At 41.4% G+C, this 17,428-nt stretch overlaps 1 protein-coding gene across 1 annotated transcript in view; it reads left to right on the forward strand.

Annotated features, from left to right (window-relative positions):
* LOC134402407 (cytochrome P450 2J1-like) overlaps positions 1 to 17,428 on the forward strand; it is a 52,885-nt gene that overhangs the window by 17,937 nt on the left and 17,520 nt on the right. The window contains exons 3-4 of the mRNA XM_063131836.1: positions 10,629 to 10,778; positions 12,439 to 12,599. Of these exons, the coding sequence (XP_062987906.1) occupies positions 10,629 to 10,778; positions 12,439 to 12,599 (311 nt within the window). The remainder of the gene's footprint in view (positions 1 to 10,628; positions 10,779 to 12,438; positions 12,600 to 17,428) is intronic.

Genomic DNA, 17,428 nt, shown 5'->3' on the forward strand with positions numbered 1-17,428 from the left:
ATGTATACACATGGACGCCAAGTTTCAAGGCAATCCCATCATCCCCTGATTTTTGGGGAATTTTTGAAAATCGGGCACCCCATTCAGACCTCTTGGGATAGCTCTGTCAATTTGCATGTTAGAAACCTCAAACTCACCACCATGACAGCTTATCCATGTGTCCACATGGACACCCAGACTCAAGGCAATCCCATTATCCCCTGATTTTTGGCGTAGCTTAACTCACCCCAAATTGTCCCATTCTACAACTATGTCAATTTGCATGTTAGAAACCTCAAACTCGGCGCCATGATAGCTTATCCACGTGTCCACATGGAAGCCAAGTTTCAAGGCAATCCCATCATCCCCTGATTTTTGGAGAATTTTTTAAAATCAGGCACCCCATTCAGACCCCTTGGGATAGCTCCGTCAATTTGCACGTTAGAAACCTCAAACTCGGCACCATGAAAGCTAATCCATATGTCCACATGGACGCCGAGACTCAAGGCAATCCCATCATCCCCTGATTTTTGGCGGGGCTTAAACCTTTTAACTCACCCCAAATCAAGTCCCATTCTACAACTACGTCAATTTGCATGTCAGAAACCTATCCTTTGGTCCCATGACAGCTTACCCATGTGTCCACATGGACGCCAAGTTTCAAGGCAATCCCAACATCCCCTGATGTTAGGGGAAGTTTTGAAAATCAGGCACTCCAGTATGTCAGGGATTTAAAGTTGCAATGCAGAGAGCTCAATGGGGCCAGTTCAAAGGAAATCCCAACATGCCACGAGATAACCCTAAATCTTCTTGCACATTTGAAAAATGGATTATTGAACTTGATAAAGTCTAAGTGAGCGCAGGAAGGACTTCTCCCCTTAGTCAAAGCAAGACACATACACCATCCCTGCAAGGCGGGAAGGGGAGAAGGGAGGGAAGGCGAGAAGGGAGGGAAGGCAGGCAGGCAGGCGGGCAGGCAGGCAGGCAGCACTAATGCATAGCAAACCAACCCGTAAGTGGGAGCAAGGAGCAAGTGAGGCAAAGATGGCTGGTTGTTTCTTTCTAAGCCAGCAGTTACGCATTGAGGGGCACAGAGGAGGACGACTGGGAGCAAGCGTGCCGGAGGGCGCTGGGCATGAACCGCAAAGCCCATCTCCCAGGCACCAGGCAGGCAGAGCAGGCGAGGAATCAGTCCTGGCAGATGCCCCACCACAGCAGCACCCCGGGGGAGGTGGGCAGACAGGCAGGCAGGCAGGCAGGCATGGGTTGGCGGGCCCAGAAAAGCTGGTACCTTGCACAAGTAAGCCATAGATCTGCGGGGGAGTCAGTCCCAGCAGATCCAGCTACCTCACAAGGACAGCTCCCAGGCAGGCGGGCAGGCGCATCCACTGTAGTGGCTGTGCTCAACTCGGCGCACTACAAGACGAGTTGAAGTGAGAGCTCACTTCTCAGGAAACTTAAACTGTGCTACGGGAGATCGGTGGACTCCTGGAGTACCACCCGCAATTGGGGAAGTAAATGAACTGAACTGACGGCTTGCTTCTCAAAGAGGGGGTTACAGTGGAAGAGGGGTGGGACAACACTGGGGAGAGGAGCTCGACCAGCTGCTGCTACACATCCTGGCAAACCAGAGCATCCACAGGAGTGGCTGTGGTGAAGTCAATGACTCTCATGAGTTGAAGTGAGAGCTCACTTCTCAGAAGTCCATGACTTGAAGTGAGTGACCGCTTGCTTCTCAAAGAGGGGTTACAGCGGAAGAGGGGTGGGACGAGACCGGGGAGAGAGGCACGGCCAGCTGCGCCTCCACCGTAGGGGCTGTGCTCAAGTGTCTGAACTTGAATTTGAAGTGAGAGCTCACTTCTCAGATAACTTTAATTGCTCCATATGAGACTGGGGAGAGAAGCTCGACCAGCTGCTGCAACTAATCCTCCTCACCCACATCCTGGAGGACCAAAGCATCCACCAAGAAATGGCTGTGGTGAAGTCAATGGCTGTCATGAGTTGAAGTGAGAGCTCACTTCTCAGAAAACTTAAACTGTCCGTACGCACTAAGTGGCTGTGCTACGGGAGATCGGTGGACTGCTGGAGTACCACCCGCACATAGGGTAAGTCCATGAGTTGAAGTGACAGCTTGCTTCTCAAAATCACCAGACTGGATCACGAATAGTGCATCTGATCCCTGAGCTCTCCAAAGGGCGACCCGTGGACTGCTGGAGTTAACCTCCCTCAATTGGGGAGTGACAGGCATGGGCAGGCATGGGCAGGCAGGCATGGGCCGGTGGGCACAAAGGAGCTTGTACCTTGCACAGGTATGCCATAGATCTGCGGGGGAGTGAGTCCCAGCAGATCTAGCTACCTCACAAGGACGGCTCCCAGGCAGGCAGGCATGGGCAAGTAGGTTATAGCTTATTGAAGCAGTTACTTTGAGTGTGGCAGATGACGCAGGCAATCAACAATACTTTGGCTTGGTGAAGTGCACCATTCGTGCCTCTGCCTGGCTCAGACGACCCAGCACTAACTCCCTGCAGGAACGGTACAGGGAAGGCACCACCCGCCTGCTCAGGGTGGTGCGACACGGCAGCTTATTGTATGGCACCTCAAGCGCCATCAGCCTCTTGAAGCCTGCGTTGTCAACGATCACGTGGTGATCTGGGTGGGCGTTGGAAAACGCCATATTGTGGGTCCATACTTCCCCCACCCCATTTCCAGCAGGGTTGCCTGCCTAACCCTTGTGGGGATGGGAGATGGAGAGCTTAGAGTGGCAGTGCCAGCATCAGCCTTCGGCTTTCCCCTGGAACCAGTCACCTTGCCCGCCTCTTTCCCCAGCAAGACCGACTGGTGCTGCCTCTTAAGATGCATCTTCATGCTGCTGGTTCCATAATGCCCTGTAGATGAACCCCTGCTTAGGGTGAGTTTGCAGTGGCGACAGACAGCAAAGTGGGGATCCGCTCCCACCTCAAAGTGGTCCCACACTATACTTGTCTTTCGCTTCCGTGGTGACACCACCAATTGCCCACCTGAGCTCTCTGGTGTTGCCACAGAAACAGGAGTGGCAGCGGAAGAGGGGTGGGATGAGACTGAGGAGAGAGCCTCGGCCTGCTGCTGCTCCTCCTCAGCCCCCACATCCTGGAGGACCACCGCCTCCTCCTCCTCCCCCTCCACTGTGCTGAGGACCTCGTCTAAGTCCATCAGCGGGCTCCTGGGCTCAAAGGATAATGAAGGAGTTGGGGATACTCCTCCTCCTCCTCCTCTAATGCCACCTGCCTCTTGTAAAGGGGCACTTTTCCCATTCTCACCCTCAAAAAGAGAACGCCGTGCACAAGTTGCAGAAGAGAGTGCCTCTGCCTGCTCCTTCTCCTGCTTCTGTTGCGGAGCAGCCAGCCAAGGAGTTGCCCGTTTGATTTTCACAGCAGGAGAGGCAGCCTGCTGCTTACTGCTGGTGCCAGCCTGAGCCTTGCTGCTTTCAGCACTCCTGCTCCCTCTTCTCATGATGACTAATAAAATATTAATACTACTAATAATATGTATAAGAATATACTAATATATTACTAAGGATATGTATAGGAATATAATAATATGTTTAAGAATATTACTAATAAATGTAGGGAAATGGGACAAGAAGTGTGTGTATGCTTTCCCCAAAATGCTCAATCTGTGGCTGTTGCACTTCACAAAAGCAGTGCACACACAGCACACTCACAGTCCAAGTTACACAGAGAAGAAAAAGAGAATAATATTTTTTTGGTATTTTTGGGTATTTTTGGGTATATAGATAGAAGGAAACACAATCAGGCTTTAAGAGAGGGAGGGGGGGAAACGAACCAACCAAACACTACTACTAATATGTATAAGAAGAATACAATATTAATACTACTAATAATAATATGTATAAGAATATACTAATATACTACTAAGAATATGTATAAGAATATAATAATATGTTTAAGAATATTACTAATAAATGTAGGGAAATGGGACAAGAAGTGTGTGTATGCTTTCAAAAAAAAAACTTTCACAAAAGCAAAAGGAAGATCAAACACAATCAGGCTTTAAGAGAGGGGAGGGGGGGACAACCAAACAAACAAACAAACACACTCTCCAAAATTTAAAAATAAAGTTTATATTAAATCAAAGTAAGGGAAAAACACAGAGCAAACTAAGCTAAAAGTCAGAAAGAAGCAAACAAACACACATGCCAAGCTAAAATACTAATCTATCTCCAAAGTACACAGCAGCAGCTCACTAAGTAGACCCTCTCCCAACGAACGCTAAACCCACAAGAGGCTGAGAGCTCTCTGACTGTGAGGGTGACTCCGCCTCAAACACTGGGATTGGAGGATGATGCTTCATGAGGTGATCAATTCTCATCAGTATTGGGAGTTGAATGTGCCTGTCATCGCTTCAAATAAACCCCGCCGCCGCAGCCGGTTTACCCTACTGTTTGTATTGTAAATGTACCCAATTTTTTTAAAAAATATAGCACGCGACCCGCACGACGCAGAGAAGTGAGAGTAGTCTCAAAATGACCCCCATCCACGACTCTCTGAGCACAAGAATTTTCAGAACGATAGCTTCAAAAACAACCCAGTTATCCGCGATTATTTTCCGCAATGCAATCCTATGGGCGAAATGTTTTCAAGATGGCGATTGGAGTGCTCCGCGGAAAGAGAAGCGCTCTGAAAATGGGCGCTTCTCTTCGCCTTGCTTCTAGGGGTCCACGGTCTGCTTCTACTCCGCCTCTGGGCAAGGCGGAGCAGGCCAATTCGCTACTGCTTCTACGCTTCTAATCGGAGCGGAGCACATGCCTAGTTTTAGCTATACCTCTTCTCCATTTAATAATACAAGTCAATTTATCATTAATAGCTATATCCCATACTTCTTTATACCATTCTTCAATACAATAACCCCCTTGAATCTTCCAGTTTCTAGCTACAATCAATCTTGCTGCAGTCAGCAAATTCGTTATCAATTCCTTAATTTCTTTTTTACATTTCAAATCTTCAAATAGTGACAGTAATGCAACTTTTGGTGTTCGTTCTATCTTCATTTCCACAATTTCTTCAATCTCCAAAAACACCATCTTCCACAATTTTTGTACATATTTGCATTCCCACCACATATGTAAATACGTTCCTTTTCCCCCACATCCACTCCAACAATTTTCTGATTGCTGATTATTTATCTTATTTAATCTAACCAGGGTGAGGTGCCACCTCCATATAATTTTAAAGTAATTCTCTTTTATTCTTCCTGACATATTTCTCAACGCTCTTTGTTTCCATAGTCCCTCCCAACTCTGTTGTCCTATTTGTACATTCAAATCTGTCTCCCAAACCATTTTACCTGAACTATCCATTGACCCTTTCTCCAACAATATTCTATATATTTCACTCGTTAACCCTTTTGACGCTGTTCTTTTTCCCTTATCATTTTCTTTTTTTAACTATTAATTCCTCAAACTTCGTCAATTCTCTACAATCTCCATTTTATCTTATCCACTTTTTGGTTCACTTTTCTAATTGCCAATAATTTAACCAAGTTAATTTTTTATTTTTTAAAATCTCTTCCAAAGCCTCTCTTGTATTCATTTCTCTTAACCATTCCCTTAATTTCATTTTATTTTTTTCTATTAAAACTTTACTTAATCTACTCTTTAATTCCTCCGGGAAATTCTTTAGCATTATTATCGGTGATAAAGGTGAGTTGCTCGGGAGCAACTCCCCTTTATATTTACTCCAAATTTCCCAGTGAAACCTCAAGAGCGGATTACCTATACTTTCAGCCCAATTTTTTTCCTTCCCTAAAAAATACATTTTCCAACTTCCTCTCTATGTTACTTTTAGTTTTAACCTCCATCCAGTCTAAATCTCCTACTCCTATAATTGCTTCCACAATATGTCTTAACCTATTAGCTACGTAATATAAGTTAATATTTGGGAGACCCAATCCTCCCTTTTTTTGACTTAAATACCATTTATTCTTATTTACCCTCGCTTTCTTATCCCCATTACAATAATTGTTTATGATATTTTGCCAACTTTTTATCTCTAATTCTGAAATTTTTATTAGTAACATCCTAAACACAAAATTAATCTTTGCTAAAATCTTCATTTTTATTAATTCTATTCTTCCAAACCAGGATAAGTTTAATCTTTTATATTTTTCCAATTTTACTAAAATCTCATTTTTTAAACTATTTAAATTCTCCTTCTCTAAACTCTCTAAATTTTGTGTAATTTTAATTCCCAAATATCTAATCTGTTCCTTAACTCTCATTTCTCTTCCCTTTCCTACCCATTCCTTCTCTTCTTTTTTAGTATAATTAAATAACATCATATCTGATTTGGACCAATTTATTCTTAACCCAGTAATTTCCTCAAATTCTCTCAATTGCTGTTTAATTCTTTCCATCTTTCTTATTGGATTTTTAATAGTTAGCAAAGTATCATCCGCAAACATATTCAATTTTATTTTTTTAATACCACCTATTCCTTCTATCTCCCCATCATCTCTTATTGCATTCGCCAATAATTCCATAACCATTACAAACAGGACTGGCGAGAGTGGACATGCTTGTCTTGTCCCTCTGGCTAGTCGTATCTTATCCGTAACTCCGTCGTTCACTACCACTACGGCTGTATTTTGAGAGTACAACTGTTCTATTATAGTTTTAAATTTATTTCCAAATCCCATTTTATTTAAAACCATCTTTAATGCCTGCCAGCTCACACAATCGAAAGCCTTAAAACTATCCAATGCCAAGATTCCCACTTTAATCTTAGTCTTTTTTATCACCTGTATTACATTTAAAACCCTTCTCACTAAATTATGCATTTGTCTACCTGCTACAAATCCACATTGGTCTTCCCCTATATATTCAGCTATAAATTTATTTAACCGTTTTGCTAAAATAGTTGAAATTTTTTTAGCATCTTGATTTATTAATGAAATAGGTCTATATGAATCAGGGACAGTCAGGTCTTTATCTGGTTTTGGAATTAAAATTATCAATGAATGTTCCCATGATTCTGGTGTCCTCTCTCCTTCCAATATGGCGTTGTACAACTGCAATAATTTTGGTACTAAAAACGTTTTTAAAACTTTATAATATTCCGGTCCTAAGCCGTCTACCCCAGGTGATTTACCACTTTCAAATTCTCAATTACCTCTTCAACTTCTCTTTGAGTTATTACCTTCTCCATTAACTCTTTATGTTCTATTTTTATTCCCTTCTTTATGTACTTTTCTATATAAGCTTCCAACTTCTTTTTTTGGATATCCTTTCCCTTATATAATTCTTGATAAAATTCTTGAAAGATTTTTATTTTACCCTTCATTATATGACAATAATTCCCTTGTTTATCTTTCAATATTCCTATCCCATTCCTAGCTTTTTCCTTTTGTGTGAGTCTGGCTAGCAATCTAGAGTTTTTATTACTATTTACAAAATACTCCCTTTTCATATAAATTAGATTTTTCTGAACTTGCTCTAAATTTATATTCTCTAATTCTTTTTTCTTTGCTTGTATTTCTATTAATTTATGTTTATTTTTACACTGCCAATAATCTTTCTCCAAATTCCTAATCTCTACCTCCAACTTTTCCTGCACTGCAAGCTGTTGTGTCCTTAAATTACACATTTCTCTAATACAAATCCCTCTTGCTACTGCCTTCATGGTGTCCCAAACAACTGCCCTTGCCGTTCCACCCTTTTCATTAATTTCCCAAGTCTCTGACAGTTCCCTCTGCATTTTTTCTACCACTTTATTATACTTCAATATTTTTGTATTCATTTTCCACCTATACGCTTCTTTATAGTTCTTCCTAACTGTAAACTCCAAACTTAGCAATGTGTGATCTGTTACCTTTATTACCCCCGTTTCCATTTTACAAACCTTAGTTGCAAACTCTTTTGAAACAAATATATAATCTATCCTAGAGTATGTATGATGAACTGGGGAGTAATAAGAAAAGCCAGGATTCGCCCCGCTAAGTAAACGCCAACAATCCACATAATCTTTTTCTTTTACCAATTTATTCAATATAGTAATATTATTTCTCTTTTCAGCATTAGTGGGGTTTGACCTGTCCAATCTATTATCTATAACCATATTAAAGTCCCCAGCTAAGATAACATACCCCTCCTTAAACTCTTCTATTTCTTTAAATAATTCTGTATAAAACTCTCTATGTCTCTCATTAGGGGCGTAAACATTGACTATTGTATATGCTTTACCTTCAATTTGACCCTTTATCATTAGATATCTACCATTATCATCCTTATTTATAGTTTCTAATATAAATCCACTTTTTTATGAAATCAAAATAGCCACTCCATTTTTTTTGAAGTCCCCAATGACTTTTCATAATAAACTGACCATTTTAAGCATATTTCGTTTATTTATTTATTTATTTATTTATTTAATTACATTTATATACCGCCCCACAGCCGAAGCTCTCTGGGCGGTTTACAACATTTAAAAATAGTAAACATTAAAAGTATACAATTTAAACACACACACACACACACACACACACACACACACAAATAAAAACAGTATAAAAACAACAGTATCCATTTAAAAACAACAATTGTGGGGTCCATTAAAAACAAACTTAACGTTGTTAAATGCTGTTAAAATGCTGTTAAAAATGCCTGGGAGAAGAGAAAAGTCTTGACCTGGCGCCGAAAAGATAACAATGTTGGCGCCAGGCGAGCCTCATCGGGGAGAGGTTTACCCCATCGAACCCCTGGTGTGTTTCTTGCAGCAGGATAATGTCAGATCCTTCTCTATTTAACATTTGTTCAATTCTCCTCCCTTTCATGACTGCCCCCAGACCTTTTACATTAAGCGTTGATACTTTTATTTTCTTATCCATATTCAACCTTTTGATACTCCTTCCGATCCCATGTGTTCTTCAACTCAAATTCACATACATAAAAACACAAAAACCATAAAACCCCTTCAAATCCCTCCCTCCCACCCAATCAAACCCCCCCACCCCCATCCCACCCCCCACCCCCATCCCACCCCCACCTCTTCCGCCCCCCCAAATCCCCGTGAGTCTATCACTCCGGCCATTATCTACCCTTTGCGGGGGGGAGAGGCAGTGCTCCGCCTTACCGGAGAGACCTCTATGTTTTAACAAAATGTATATACTATTATCTCATAGACAATTTATCAAGTTTATTACATCCCAGATGCCCCAGCTTCACTTCCGTTCCCACCTGCTTCTTTCAGACTTGCACCACTGTACAAACCCAAACTCTTCATCAACTCCTTGCCCTGATCCAAGGAGGTTACTCTGTGTTGCCTCCCACCATGTGTAAACCTTAAAAAAACAGGGTAACCCCAGGCATACTTTATTGTATTCTTTGTTAATATTTCAGTTATTGGCTTGACACTGCATCTCCATTTGAGTGTTTGCTGACAAAGATCGTTGTAAATTTGCACTTATTTGCCTTTGTATTGTATCAGAGCCATAGACCTCAATTTCTTCATAACTTGCTCTTTTTTGCAGTAGCTGCCAAATTTCAACAGGATGTCTTTAATTGCTCCTCTGTAGTTTAATCCTCCCACTCTATGAATCCTGTCCACCTCACAGTCCTTTATTTCAAGATCAGGCATCATGTCTTTAAACCACTGCAAAATTACTTTTCTCAAATCTGCTCCTGATATTTCAATAAAATTCTTAATTCGTAGTGTGGATCATCGATTCTGGTCTTCTAATTGGATCAGCCGTAACTCTTGGTCCTGAAACTGTACATTACAACTTTTTTCAAAAACATCTTGCCTTTTCTCCAGTAGATTTACTCCTGCTTCTAAAATCTTTATACTCCTATCATTCTGAGCAATCTTGTCAGCTAGCACATCCATTCGCTTGTCTGCCTTTTCAGCATGTTCATCCATCTTTTTAAAGAGAGTTGTGTTATTTTCTAATATGAAGCTCTTAATTTCATCCATAGTAGCTGGCACCTTGCCAGCTTTCCCCGCCATCTTGTCACTCTCCCCACTCTCACTGCTATTTATGTCTTCTTCCGAGGACACCTTTTCAAGGCGGGGGAGATTATGATTAGAGGGGCGTTTACGACGTTGCCAAATAACTTTCTCAGTTTTTTTTTTATTTTCTAATGTTCGGCATAGGGCATAAATCAATTGCTTACTGTCCCAAATAACAATCAAAACAGTCTCTCAATCCATGCACGTAAACAACTTTTCTCTCTCAGTACTTTCCGATGGTTAGATTTATTGCCAATTGCTCGCTCTACCCGGATAAGGAGTGATATATCACAGTAATTCAATTCAGCAGTTGCTGGAAGAGATCCAACAATAACAAAGTCTTTGGTTTTGATTTTGAACTCTCCGCTCCGAACTGACTGATTTACAAGCCCAGAAACCGGGCTGATTTCCCCACTCTTTATACCGATTATACTTTCAAAAAAGTCATTATCAGCATCAGTTAAAGGTCATAAGCATTTTCAGTTAATGTTCATTAGAGATTCATGCCTTTTTAAATGAGATAATTGGATTTTCAGCTATCCCGTCCAGGAGCCTCACAAGAATCTTACCTGTTCATGGCCGTCAAGCTCCGCCCCTTAACATGCAGTTTGTGAGTAACAATTTCTCAATGGTTCTTGATGGCTTCAGGTCTTGTAGATTCAAAAGGTCACACCTGGAAGCAGCAGAGATGGTTTGCTGTAGTGACTCTGCGGAAGCTGGGACTGGGGAAGAAAGGCATGGAGCACCAAATACAAGAGGAGGCCCAGCAGCTGGTGGAGACTTTTACACATGCAAAGGGTATGTAATGCTAGGAAATGATGCTGACATGTGTCCCAATGTGCAGAAATCTTTTTGTGATCTGTATATCCAAGATCCTTCTTGTTTGTAGTATTTCTGTGCTACAGTGAGCATATTTTGGAAACCAAAAAGGAGGACAACATGGCTGCCCCCAAGGGTGTGTGCCTACCAACATGTTCAGCACCCAAAGGGGCGTGCCCACCCAAAAATGGCCTTGGTCACATGTCTGATTTCACAGCACACAATTAAGACAAACCTGTTCTACATAACATCTTAATGTTAAAATCATTAGAATGAAGAACAAGTGAAGAACATTCAGTGTATCTGAAATTTACTTCACTCATTCATACTTTTGTAGCTTTTGCTGTACTTTGAAGCTTTTGCTCTACTCTGTGTGATACAGTCTCCCCTTCCCTCAAATGTCTTTTCTGACTGCAAGTCCTTTTCTGGATGACCATAGTCTCACCTTTCTTAACATTTAATACTCTTTCCCCATCTCCTTTCTCATATCCATTATCACACATTCAGCATACTGCTACCACTGCACAAATGAAGCAGTTGACAAGTACAGAAAAATCTAGTACAACAAACCAACAATGAAGCATTCAGAAAGAGTATAAACTATTATTACCGTGCAAACATTAGCAATGGAACAAACTGGGCTAAAGACTAGCACCTCTTAGCTTGTTTCAACTTCAACAAGACATAACAGTCAAAAACAACCAAGAAAAACACACCTACCTCATTGACATGGCAATACCTACTGACAAAAATGTTGCAGAAAAGGAAGAGGACAAGAGAGAAAAATATACACCACTGGCTATGGAAGTTTAAGAACTATAGCAACAGGAAAAAGTTACAATTATTCCATTAGTCACATCAGTCACCAGCATCACATTATTATTATTTTACAGAAAACCTTCAGAAATTAGGCCTACCAAAATACATGCACCCCAACATCCAGAAAGCAGTTATACTTAAAACATGTTCAATAGTCAGGAAATTTCTGGATCAGTAAAAGTCAGCATGACTTGGCAAAGCCCATCATGTTCATCTAGAAAAAACACCACAAGCAAGAAAAGAGAGATAGATGATGATGATGATGATGATAATGGCAACCCTTTTAATTTTTTAAAAGGTTTTTAAGAAGGATGAACAATTATCAGCCATTGTTACAAAATATACATCATGCCAATTATATCAAACAAATTGGAAAGGAAGGTCTATTGGTCTAAAATGCATTATTTAATAGGAATATCACCTCTAAATCACCCCCCCAACTCACTGCAAACATGCACATTCATCCATTCGTAGTCAAACAACCAGGCATCCTATTCAGACATCAATACACTCACACACTGCCAGCACACGTGCGTGCGTACACACACACACAAATAGAAGACGAGGCCCAGCAGCTGGTGGAGACTTTTGCACATGCAAAGGGTATGGAATGCTAGGAAATGATGCCGACATGTGTCCCAATCTGCAGAAATCTTTTTGTGCTCTTTTTACTGGAATGCAATTTCACACACGTTACTTGATTTCTAATGCAAAAATAAATTGCCAAAAATCCCAATTGCCTCCTATGCACCACCATGAAATCCCACTCTGGGTATTAATAGGAGATAGTGGATTAATATCAATATACCTCCATTTTCAGGGCACCCATTTGACCCTTCCTTGCCCATCACCAATGCAGTCTCCAATGTGATTTGCGCTGTGACATTTGGACACCGGTTTTCTCTTGAAGATGAAAAATTCCAGCAACTAATTGAAGCTGCTGATGTTGGCTTCAAATTTCCATTCAGCATCTTTCATGTTGTGAGTAGGCTTTTTCTTTCTTACTGACTTAGGCCTCAGCTAGACCTATCGTGTCTAGCATGATGGAGGGGTGAGAATCTCATGCTATTTTTTTTTTAAAAAAATACTATTTTTATTGATTTTCAAGTAAGGACAAATACAATAAATACACAGAGTAAAAGAAAACACTCAACAACAATATAGATGTTCCCATAGCACCACTATAAAAAAACATGGGTCTTCAATAAGCACTTGGTACAGAAAAAGATGCAGGTTAAGTTAGAACCTCTGACCAAAAGGATTCCTGAATCATTGGGGGTCTAAGTTCGCCAGGATTCATATTTATAAATGTGAAAAAGTCCAACCAGTTTTCCACAAATGTGTCTGATGTTATTTCTCCTCTTGCTAACCTGCTATGTTGTGTCAATTTATCATTTAAAGCTAGTTTCCAAATCTCATCAAACCAGCGTTGATGGTCAAAAGGTCTGTCGCTTTTCCAGAATTGGGCAATTTCCCACCTGGCTGCAACCAGCAAATGGGTGACCAAGGCTTTGGGAATAATGTTTCTATTGGCATTCCTAAAAATAGAAAGTAGAGCCAGTGCTGGGTCAGTTTCTACTTCAGCATGAATAATGTTTGTAATGGTTTGGAAAACCCTTGACCAAAAAGTTTTGACCTGTTGACATTCCCACCAAAGATGAATATAAGTGCCAGGAACGGAGCAACCACGCCAACAGTGCGGGGATATATTAGCACTAATATGGTGCAGTCTAACAGGGGTGATATTCCACCTGTGAGTGATTTTCAGAGTGAGCTCTTTAACTTTTGCTGATATTGTTTTATAGGGTGCTGATTGCCACAAGCTTTTCCATTCACCTTCAGTGAACCTGGTGCACAGATCATGTTCCCAAATCATTTTAACCCTCCCTTATCTGGGAATTGACAATTCAACATCATGTGATATATATCAGAAGCTCCCCCTTTAACCTTTCTAGAATAAGTCAGCCAAGCTTTCTCAAATATAGTAAGTGAGCGTGGAATGTTATGGAATTGATATAGAGCATTTGCAAAAGAGACTATTTGCAGTTTTTGGAGCCAGGTACAAGGGAGTGGGCTCAGTTTTGCCTCTAATTGTTGCATTGATATGATTTTTCCTTGTATAAAGAGATCACGAATATGGAAAAAACCTTTTTCTTCCCAACCTGCAAATTGTCTGTACTTAAATTGATCTCTGAATCGGGGTGGTCTAAAATCGGGGTTAGGGGGGAAGGGGATGGTGCAAACCATTTTGCCCACTTTGCCCATACCTTTAAATTTGCTTTCAAAAATGGGTTATTAATTGTTTGAATATGTTTTTTCAGTGTTGGAAGGAATGGGATCGCCCTGATCGTAGGGATGCAGGGGGTGCTTTCAATTGACACCCACGGGATTGCTGTCTCATTTCTAATTATTTTGAGTAGTTGCCTCAATTGAAAAGCATCATGGTACAGCCTAAGATTTGGGACACCAAACCCCCCTAGTTTAGTTGGTCGGAATAGTGTCGCTTGATTGACATGGATGCGTTTGCCCCCTCCACTGAATGTGGATAGAGCTTGTTGCCAACGTTTGAACTCATTTCCAGGAATCTCTACTGGCAGAGTATGAAATAAAAAAGACAGTTTAGGCAACAAAGTCATTTTCAGGGCTGCATTCCTCCCTAGCCAAGATAATTTAAGTTTCTTCCACAGTGTCATATCTTTTCTTAGCGCATTCCATAAAGGATCAAAATTGCGTATACGCAGTTGTTTGATTTCCTTAGTGATCTGAATGCCTAAGTATTTTAAACTGCCAAATCTTAAAGTGACTTTGAAAATTCGTTGAATATTTTTCTGTTCAGCCAAAGGGATATTAACACAGAGCAAATCAGATTTGTCATAATTGACCTCCAGACCAGCAACTTCCTTGAAGGTATCCAGATGTGTGCGAAGAGCAGGAAGAGCAACCTTAGGCTCTGTTAACATAAGCAATATATCATCAGCAAAAAGTTTGATGCAATGATGTCTCCCATTTATTCTAGGCCCCGATATAGCTGGGTCTGCCCGAATTGAGGTTGCTAGGGCTTCTATTGCAATGGCAAAGATAAGTGGAGAGAGTGGGCAGCCCTGACGTGTGCCTCTAGTTATTTGAAACCTTTTTGATTCCCAAGAGTTAACACATACTGTTGCCTTAGCATCAGAGTACAATTGCTTCAATACCTTAAGAAATTGATTACCAAACGCCATTTTATGAAATAAGCGGAAAATAAAAGGCCATTCCAAGCGGTCAAATGCCTTGAAAACATCAAGAGAAAACAGTGCCAAAGGAGACTTTTGGCTTTCGCTGTGGTGAATTAAGTTAAGTATCCTGCGCACTGAATCTGCTAAGTGTCGACCTGCCATAAAACCTGTTTGATCTTCATCTACGTATTCTGTTATAAACTGGTTCAGACGATGAGCAAGCAAGGATGTGAAGAGTTTAGCATCTTGATTAAGAAGCGCTATTGGGCGATAAGAGTTCACTAGGTGGGGATCTCGTCCTGGCTTAGGAATGGTTATCAAGCGCGTGTGTTTCCAGGATTCTGGAATCTCCCCACCTTCTAAAATAAAATTAAATAATCTCACTAAATAGGGAGTAAGGGTGACTTTAAAAGCTTTATAAAATTCCCCCCCAAGACCATCTATGCCTGGTGATTTCCCATTTTTTAAACGTTTTATCATAGAATCATAGAATAGCAGAGTTGGAAGGGGCCTACAAGGCCATCGAGTCCAACCCCCTGCTCAATGCAGGAATCCACCCTAAAGCATCCCTGACAGATGGTTGTCCAGCTGCCTCTTGAATGCCTCTAGTGTGGGAGAGCCCACAACCTCCCTAGGTAGCTGATTCCACTGTCGCACTGCTCTAACAGTCAGGAAGTTTTTCCTGATGTCCAGCCGGAATCTTATGGTCTCTTCTATCTCCTCAGCTCTTATGGGACTATTAAGAAGAGTTCTATGTTCTACTTTTAATTTAGGGAAAATCAGCCTGTCTAAGAATGCGTCTATCTTGGTGACATCAGGGCTGTCTGTAGTATATAATTTTTGGTAGAAATTTTCAAATGCCTTACAAATGTCCTCATTCTTATAAAGAAGGTCCCCCTGAGGTGACTTGATATGTGAGACCCGAGATTTAGCCATTTTTCTGCATAAGGCTTTGGCTAAAAGCCTAGAGCTTTTGTTGCCAAATTCGTGATAATAACGATTAAGAAATGCCAAGGATCTATGTACAGTATGTGTGTCTAAAGCAATAAGTTCACCACATTTACCCATTAGTTGTCTATATGTCCTTTGACTGCCGGTGCGTTTATGAAGCGCTTCGAGATGAGAAATGTCGTACAGTAGCTTGGTGCGTGCTGCCTCTCTCTTCTTCTTTATCTGTGAAGCCTCTTTGATGCACGATCCTCGAAGAACCTCTTTCATAGAATCCCATAAGATATCAGTTGAGATTTCTGGCAGGTCATTGAATTGGAAGTATTCTGAGAGATCTTTTTGCAGTTGTTCTCGAACTGATTGTTTAGTTAAAAGATGAGGGTCCAAGCGCCAGAAATAAGAGTTGGTGCGATCTTCTGAAAGTGTCAAGTCAATCCAAATTGGGGCATGATATGACATTGTGATGTTGCCTATGTCAGCTGTAGTCACTTTGTCCTTTAAGGGCTCAGATAAGAGGAGGAGATCTACACAGGAGTAGTCTCATGCTATTTTTATCGTGACATCTCCCCCTCTGTTTACACGTGGCGTACGATGGCCTCCAATGAACAGGATATTGCACCCGCCTTTTTTTTTAAAAAAAAGAAGCAGAAGAAGCTCACGAGCATTGTAATGTTGGAGGTTGGTCTGAACTGATTCAGCCTTCATTATGGGTTCACTGAACCTCTCCTCCCTGGTTTGCCTGTGGCATCCCATTCTGCAGAGGGTGAGCTGGGATAGAAGGGAGGGAAACCCAATTCAAATGGCGGAAGCAGATCACCTTTGCAGCAGCATCACTGCTGGTGGTTCCTGTGTGACAACCACCCTTCACTGGGTTTACTCTGGATCACTCTTCTTCTTTCTGGAACCCGAAGGACCCAGCTCAGGTGCTTTCGCCAAGGGTTTGGGATGCTAAAGTCGTCCCTGTGGCATGCCTTCTTCTTCTTAGGCCCCACAGCTATACAGATCCACACTCTCGCCCCAAACTTCTTCCTTCCGATGCCACCATCGATCGACCTGTACCCTTTCCCAGGTACTCTAATGACCACACCAGGTGAAAATGAATGTAATTTATTAGCAAGAAGTTAATGCAAGTTCAAAAGCTTAATGGTTTCTCTCAGTTCACAAGCATGTGGTTTCAAAGTACAATGCAAAATGGTTTCAGAGGGTAATTTCACTTCAGTGTTTCAAATGTAGCTTTCTAACTACTCCTACCTACTCTTCCCCTTCTAAACTACACTATTCTCCTTCCCCACACTAATCCACCAAAACAACAAAACATGAAGACTCTTCCTATCTCTATGCCAAATCTCTCTCTCATCAATATCTCATCTCATACCTTCTTTCCTGTCTGCAGCAGCATATATACCACACAGTATTCTGACTCCTCCCCTTCTCTCACACCAATCCAGATGCTCCACTCAAACATCCAATCAGCACTCTCCTTCCATGCAGCACTCACTCACCCTCTATGGCTTCATACTTACCATTCTGCTACAAACACACAGTGAGTACCTTCTCTGAACTCTGCAAACCTTAATAAACTTTTATATTACACTTAACAACGTAACCTTATGTAGTAGAACATCACATCAGCAGCAGCATCGTTGT

The sequence above is a fragment of the Elgaria multicarinata genome, chromosome 8 (assembly GCF_023053635.1).
Source record: "Elgaria multicarinata webbii isolate HBS135686 ecotype San Diego chromosome 8, rElgMul1.1.pri, whole genome shotgun sequence".
NCBI classification, from domain to species: Eukaryota; Metazoa; Chordata; class Lepidosauria; order Squamata; family Anguidae; genus Elgaria; species Elgaria multicarinata.